The 8,153-nt window shown below is 50.9% G+C and overlaps 1 protein-coding gene across 1 annotated transcript; it reads right to left on the minus strand.

Annotated features, from left to right (window-relative positions):
- Nucleotides 1-5,002: 5,002 nt before the first annotated feature.
- LOC104386156 (olfactory receptor 14A16-like) lies at nt 5,003-5,941 on the minus strand. Its single transcript, XM_009994699.1, has one exon. It carries the CDS (start codon nt 5,939-5,941, stop codon nt 5,003-5,005), a length of 939 nt encoding a protein of 312 aa, XP_009993001.1.
- Nucleotides 5,942-8,153: the final 2,212 nt, after the last annotated feature.

An 8,153-nucleotide genomic window follows, 5' to 3' on the forward strand; every position in this document is an offset into this window, starting at 1 on the left:
GTGGTAGTTAGAAAGCCCCCCCCCCCCGTGTGCCCATGCTCAGGACCCCAGCACGCTCAGCGCTGAGGCCCAGGCTGGACCCGGGGCAGGCAGGCAGGCAGGTCCCAGCACCAGTGCCCGCAGCAGGGGGTGTCCCATGCAGAAAGCGTCCAAACGGGCCTCAGGGAGGAGGGAAGGGCCCACCTGCTGCACTCGCCGCCTCTGATACCCCCAGGACCCACCTATCCAGGCAGTGTCACTGCCCACAGCCAAGGAGCGTCCGTGAGCCCCAAGTTAGGGGGTGACTGCCAGGGGCACAGGATGGCTTGTGGCCCATCCTTTCTGTCCCGTACCACATCCGTTGTTTTGGGTTCAGTTGTCCTTGAGAAGCAGGTCTGGTTTAGTCCGTGAGCAGGGAATGATCAGGAGAGGCCTCTGCTGGCTGAAAAGGGATTTTGGTTAGACTGATGTGGGGAACAAAAGAAGTTTCCCACAACCCTTAAGATCATGGTAGTTTTTGTGTTAAGAACTGTGTGTCTCTCACATGTGAACTCCCCTGTATATACAGAGTTTCCTTGCAACAATTAGAGCCATGTGAGCAGACCCACTGCTCCCCAAGGGTCTCTGCCACCGGGGTGCAGTGGTCCTGGTGCAGAGCTGGTGGTGCAGAAGTGCCCAGCTGATGGCACCCAGTTGTCCTAGACCATCTTCAAGAGGCCTGGGCAGTCAAGAAAATCAGGCCTCAGAAGTCCTACATTGTATGGACAACTTTGCTCCTAACTTCTCCAACCACCACATTTGTTTCATCAGCCATTGGGGGCTGCTTGGGGGCATTGGGGGTTGCTTTTCCTTACATCAGACATCTCCACTGTATCTGCAGCTGGATGTTACAGCTCCTCTGCACCAACCCATCCTGTCTTCCTTAGGGAAATGGCTGCACATGGGCACAGCAGGAGTTTTCCTCTGTGCAAGCAAAGAAAAGTAAAGCAGATAAAGTTTCATAAACAGTAAAATGCACTCTGCAACCAAATGAAGCCCAAATGAATGCATTGGGCTGCATCAAGCCAGCGCACTGCCAGCCAGTCAACTGAGGTGATTGCCCAACTCTACTCTGCACTGGTGTGGCCTCACCTTGAGTACTGCATGCAGTTTTGGGCACCACAATATAAAAACCACATCAAGCTGTTGGAGAGTGTCCAAAGCAGATCCACAAGGATGGTGAAAGGTCTGGAAGGCATGACTTATAAGGAGCGGCTGAGGTCACTTGGATTATTCAGCTTGGAGAAGAGGAGGGTGAGAGGTGACCTCATTGCAGTCTACAGCTTCCTCATGAGGGGAAGAGATGGGGCAGGTACCAATCTCTTCACTCCTGTGACCAATGACAGGGTTCAAGGAAGTGGCTTGAAGGTGAATCAGGGGAGGTTTAGGTTGGATATGAGGAAAAGGTTTTTCACCCAGAGGGTTGTCAAGCACTAGGACAAACTCCCCAGGGAAGTGGTCACAGCACCAAACCTGCCTGAGTTCAAGAAGCATTCGGATGATGCTCCCAGGTACATGGTGTGATTCTTGGGCTGCCCTACACAGAGACAGGAGTTGGACTAGGTAGTGGTGATAGATCCCTTCAAACTCAACATATTCTCTGATTCTATGATTCAAAACAGGGCTGAGAACTGAGCAGACTAAAAGATCTATCAATGGTTATTGTGGGCCATTATCAGTTGCTGTCATTCATTGTTCATGGCTGCTGGAAAGAAAGGAGAGAGAAGAAAAGAAAAAAAAAAAAAAAAAGATGAATAAGAGACCAAATAAAAGAGAGCCTTCTGTGGCTGGGTAAAAGTTCCTGCTTCGTTTCTTATGTTCTTGCTTTTTCTCATGGATCCTGCTTGCCGAGGAGCTGCACGAACAGAGCCAAAGAAACAGAAGAAGGGAGCTGGAGCTGATGGAAAGGAGCTGGAGCTGAAATCACTGCTCACTCCCCAAACTCCTCCATCATCAAGCGCTTCTAAAAGCAGCTGCCGCAGCCTATGTGTCCAGAGCTGCCTGCCATGTGCCGGGGACGCCAGTGCAGCCACGCTCCCTAGCCGAGCCACAACTCGAGCTGTTGCAGCTGCGCACCCAAGGCAGCGCCCTGTTGCCACGTGCCTGCAGTTGCCACGTTCCTGCCATCACTGTGTGCCTACCACCTGTCACCCGTCATCACTACAGCTCCAGCTTTGCAGCCGAGGACGAGGGCATCATGCCACAGCTGCCCCGCAACTGCCGAGCCCCGTTGCCGCTGCCATTCCAGCTGAAAGCCACAATAGCTGCCACTGCCATAGCTGCCGCCAAACTTATCAGTGCTTCTGATTATACTTCAAGACTCACTGACCAAGAAATCTTTCTCTATCTTTCTCTGCGTTCTCTTTCCTGCACAAAAATAATCAGCCACATTGACACACACAGCTCATCTACCCCATACGGGAAAGGCTTCAGACCCCTTACCCCCAACTGTAACAGTGTTTCTTTCTTTCTCTTTACCACCATTTATGGTGCTCACATACCCAATTCACAAGTAAAAACGTTATACTCCCAAGTTTTATCTCCAGTAACCACATTTGCATATCCAGTCCTCCCCCCCACTCTTTTAAATCTGTTACATTAAAGTGGTATTTTAAGCACACAGTCTCTGTGTTTGTGCCGGTGCAGAGGTGTATTCTAGAGACATACCCAGTGTAACCAACTGGTCCCAAGCTGGGGATGGACCCACTCGGAAAGTAAAACCAGCCAAACAGGGGCTTTTCCTCCTCTAATTGAGGAGAAGAGAGGGCATGATCCGTGATTCGACTCAAGTTTTGCTAGCCCAGGTCAAACTCGGACCACAACAGGGTACCAGCCCCCTGAGTTGGAGGACAGGGATGGGGAGAAGAATGGACCCCCATAATCCAAGAGGAGATGATCAGTGACCTGCTGCACTACTTAGACACACACAAGCCTATGGGCCCAGGAAGAAGAGAAACATAGGGATTGAGGGGAGCTGGCAGAAGTGCTCACCAAGCCACTTTCCAGCATTTACCAGTAGTCCTGGCTGACTGGGGAGGTCCCAGTGAACTGGAGATTGGTTAATCTGACCCCCAGTTACAAGAAGGTCCAAAAGGAGGATCCAGAACAGGCTTGTTGGAATGACCTCGATGTTGGGTCAATGGAGAGACGAGGAATGATGTCTCCTTTATGATCTGGCTCTGTGAGAACATGTAATTATTAATAAACTTCAGGAGATGGCACCCATAGAATGGAGATGTCTCCTGCATAGGTTGTCTCCTAAAGGACACTGTAAGGACTTAACTATCAAGACCATCAGAAGGTGGCACTCAAAGGACAGAGATGAGGGCAATGCTGACTCCATATCCCAGGTAAGTCTCACCATCAGTGTCACACAGCACAAACCAGTGATGCCCTCAAGCCAGGCTCCAGAGGTGACAACCAGCACAATCAGGAGTGAGGAAGGTTCAAGATCCCCCAGCTCTCATAACAAATCTGAGAGGAAACCAGATATGGTGACCAGTGACTGTTAAACCAATAGAACACTTACAACAAATTAGTTTTAACACACTCAGATCAGATCTGTCATTATCTCAACCTTTGAGCCTCACATTAGACAAAAGAAGGTGAACATTGTGGCTTAACTCCAGCCAGGGCTGTGTCTCTCCCAGCTTCCTGTAGAGCAGGAGCTGGCAGGACAGAGGTAGTATGAGAAACTGAAAAGGTCCTTGGCTTCATGTCAGCATGGTTTGGCAGTGACTCAGCCATCCCTGTGTTACCAATATCAGTCTCAGCACAAACCCAGACATGGCCTCACACCAGCTACTGTGATGGAAAGTAACTCTGGCCCAGTCAAAAGTAGCACAGAGGATGAGGGCCAATGGGCATCAGCTGAACCAAGGCAGGAAAAGCTTTCTCCCCATCAAGACAGTAAAGCACTACAGCAGATCCCCCAGAGAACTTGTGTCATCTCCATCCTTACAGCTTTTCAAGCAAAAAATGCATAACCCCCTGAGGAGCTACTCTGGCACCATGGGTGACCCTGCTGAGAGCCGCAGGTTGACCTAGCGTTCTCTTGAGGTCCTTCAAGCATGAATGTTTCTGTACTTCCATCCACAACAGATCTTCCCTTTTTGATGGGAGGGAAAGTTCTCAGGTTCCAAGTGACCACTGCAGCCAGACAAAAAGGAGTTTAGTCAGATGACCTGTGGCTTTCTTGTTGCTCATATTCAGGGTTGCTTCGCAGGCACCTCCAAACAGCCCTGACAATTTCTAATACTTTCAGCTTTATTTTTCCTCTTTCACCTCCCGCAATTTCTTTCACTTGACCACCAATTTGAGTGGCAGAGCTCACAGGGTCAGGATCAAGTGCAGGGGTCAAGTTGGAGGCCTGTATCTAGCAGTGTTCTCTGGGGGTGAGTACTGGGTTTGACATGGTCCTCCTTAACATCCTTCTCTCTAAACTGGAGAGAGAAGTATTTGATAGGTAGACTGCTCAGTAGATAAGGCATTGGTTGGATGGTCATATCCAGAGGGAAGTGGTGAATGTCTCAGTGTCCAGATGGAGACTGGTGACAAGTGGTGTCCATCAGGGCTCTGTACTGGGAGTAGTCCTGTATAACATCTACATCAATGGCATAGAGAGGGAGATCAAGTGTATCCTCACCAAGTCTACAGATGACACAAGGCTGAGTGGTGCAGGGGGCATGCCTGGGGGACAGGATTCCATGGAGACCAGGTAATTTGGGTTATGGAAAGTCAAGGACTCAGAGCAAGTGTTTGACACTTTTATAAGGGAACCAAGTGACACAAAACGGGTATATGTCTCAGTTGCAGTGACACAAATGCAAACATCTGTACAGGAACATAACCGTGAAAGACAATAACAACAGCAGTAATGTTAAATACAATTATTAAAACAACAACCAGAACCAAATCAACAAAGAAACAAACAAACAAAAAGGGTGGAATGGTCTAAAGTGGGAGTCCTGTGTGGAAAGAGGTGCTAAATCTCTGTCTTGAAAAATATCAAAGAAATCAGTTTCCATAGGGCGGCCTTGAGCTCCTGGTTCCTCATGCTGTAGATGAGGGGGTTCACTGCTGGAGGCACCACTGAGTACAGAACTGCCAGCACCAGATCCAGGGATGGGGAGGAGATGGAGGACGGCTTCAGGTAGGCAAACATGCCAGTGCTGATAAACAGGGAGACCACAGCCAGGTGAGGGAGGCAGGTAGAAAAGGCTTTGTGCCTTCCCTGCTGAGAGGGGATCCTCAGCACGGCCCTGAAGATCTGCACACAGGACACCACAATGAAGACAAAACAGCCAAATAAAAAAAAGGCACTAACCACAAGAAGCCCAAGTTCTCGGAGGTAGGAGAGTGAGCAGGAGAGCTTGAGGATCTGGGGGATTTCACAGAAAAACTGGTCCACAGCATTGCCCTGGCAGAGGGGCAGTGAAAATGTATTGGCTGTGTGCAGCAGAGCATAGAGAAACCCAGTGGCCCAGGCAGCTGCTGCCATGTGGACACAAGCTCTGCTGCCCAGGAGGGTCCCGTAGTGCAGGGGTCTGCAGATGGCCACGTAGCGGTCATAGCACATGATGGTCAGAAGACAATACTCTGCTGTGATGAAGAAGACAAAGAACAGGAGCTGTGCAGCACATCCTGTGTAGGAAATGGCCCTGTTGTCCCAAAGGGAATTAGCCATGGATTTGGGGAGAATGGTGGAGATGGATCCTAAGTCAGTGAGGGAGAGGTTGAGCAGGAAGAAGTACATGGGGGTGTGGAGGTGGTGGTGCCAGGCGATGGTGGTGATGATGAGGCCATTGCCCAGGAAGGCAGCCAGGTAGATGCCCAGGAAGAGCCAGAAGTGCAGGAGCTGCAGCTCCCACCTGTCTGACAATGCCAGCAGGAGGAACCGGGTGATAGAGCTGCTGTTGGACATCTAATTCTACTGGGCATGGAGACCTGTCCATGGAAGAAAAGCCAGTGTGAAAGTGTGGCAAAAATCTGTGGTATTTCTTATGCTCTCCAAGTGATTCCTTGTGGCTCCTGAGAGACAAAGGGACCATCTCTTAATGCAGAGTGAGGACAGTCAGCCTGCCCATCAGCCCTGCTTTCAGCTGCCCTGAGCTGGCACCTCTTTACTCTGGAGGACAATTACAACTCAGTCTCTATCACATGAAAGAGCTGAGAACTCTACAGTATGGGAGAGGAGAGCAGGGAGTTGCTCCAGGGAAGGCATCAGCGCTGCAGGGGATGGCAGGGAGGTGCAAGATCCCCCCCTCCTCTGGCGTTTCTGGCAGCAGCTCGTCTCCCTGCCTGTCTCTGCTGCTTTGAGCTGCACCTGCCAGGGGCTGTTTGCCTGTGCCGAGGTCTTCTCCCTTTCAGTGCTCAGAAAACTCATCCCAGCCACTGCGTGCTCAGCTCTGCCCTGCAGACATCTTCAGCAGCAGGGACCTGCCCAGGGGCATCTCTGGGGGTGCAGAGGCTCAGGAACAGCTCAAACAAGACCTGACAAGAACTGGGATCTCTGTGCTTTCTCCTCTCTCCTCCTACCTATTTATGCTTCTAAGAGTGAAAAACTCCAAGCACAGACTCCTTTTCTTTCAGGGAGCTCCTGCCTCCATGTACTGCTTCAAAGAATCCCTCTGCAAGTGTCCAGGAATGATCTGGAGCTGTGAGCAAACCTGACCCCACACAGCACCCTCTCAACTGCCCAAAGGATCCTGCCATGCCTTGTTTGGGGTCACTCCTTCCACGGACAGCTTTTCCATACAGCACTGTGAGGAGCTCCCACGGTAGACTGAGAGCTGCCCCTGGCAGGCACCAGAGTCCCTGCTTCAGCACACAGCCCCTGGGCTGCAAGACCGTGCTCTGAAGGACAGCCCTGGGCACCCCTCCCTGCACACCCACCTGAACACCGTGCAGCCATTCGTATGACAAGACAGCCATCACTCCCTGTCCCTCTGTGCAACAGGAATCCCTGCTCTGGAGCACATCTTCCTCCTCTACACTGGAGAAACTGAGAGTCCTCCTGACAGGTCCCAGAAACTGGGATCAGATGTCAGATGTGCCAGCTTTGAGAGATCCCTCCAGGACCTGAACCTGCTCTGTCCTGCAGGTGGAGACTTACCACACAGAGGGCTGGGAAGGTTTCTGCCACAGGGAGCTTTCAGCATTCTCCTTCTCCCTTCTGCCTTTAAGCTTGTTCAGCCCTGCAGGTCTCCCCTGGTGTCTGCAGGCAGTGCCTTCAGCCCTGCTGCCTATGCAGAGGAGCTGCTCTTGCAGCTCCCTCCCGCCCAGGAGCCCAGCCCAGCTCAGCAGCAGAGGATCATCCCGAGGCGACACTTGCTCTGCCCCCTCTGGGCTCCCTCCAGCTGTCCCTGGGGCTGCAGGGGAACCTGCTGTGACACAGAGTGAAATCATCACTGATATTTTCTCTGTCAGCCAAGGAGAAATACTTCTTTCCAGCATAATACGTTATCCTAATTAAAAAAAAAACAACTTAGACATAAAAATCACCTTTCTGTGATCATCATTAGACAGGACATCCAGACAGTGACAAGGAGGGATCTTTACCCCTACTGAGGAAAGGGAATCAGCGGATTTTCCTCCTAGGTCTGTAGTACTGAGGCTGAAATGGGTTTCAACTCTCACCTATGGCTGACATGTGCCTCCATGAGGTGGGATTCCTCTGGCCTCGGTTGAGGAGGGCACAAAATAGGCACCTGTCTCACAGGAACTGCTTATGTCAGCTCTCCTGCTGATTACTGCATATGGAGACCAGGAATGGCTTGGTCAGACTCAAACATCTGGTGACATCTGAGGTTCCAGAAGTGGTTGAAGATAAATGTAGGGAGATTGAACATCTAATGGAGCAATGCTGAAACAGGGCAGTGTCTAGGAGCCGCATTTTTGGGCTTGTTGGGGACTTCCTGTGGCCTCAAAGGAAGATGATCACAGTAGATGATCACATTTAGGACCATGCAATCTGTCTCTTCTCATTTTGTTCTTGTCCAGAAGCTTTAGAGATAGGCAGCTGACCAAATGTAGCCCTTGCTGTTGGGACAGTTCAGCCCTTAATCAGCTCTATTTACTGGGCTTCCACTGAGAATAATGGCATTTGTCCCAGGTACATCGCTCCACTGCTGAAC

The sequence above is a fragment of the Chaetura pelagica genome, unplaced genomic scaffold (genome assembly GCF_000747805.2).
Source record: "Chaetura pelagica isolate M959 unplaced genomic scaffold, ChaPel_1.0 scaffold1393, whole genome shotgun sequence".
Lineage (NCBI taxonomy): Eukaryota > Metazoa > Chordata > Aves > Apodiformes > Apodidae > Chaetura > Chaetura pelagica.

Excerpts from the sequence above, each read along its gene's own strand:
- LOC104386156 (XM_009994699.1), bottom strand. The coding sequence starts at position 5,941 with ATGTCCAACAGCAGCTCTATCACCCGGTTCCTCCTGCTGGCATTGTCA.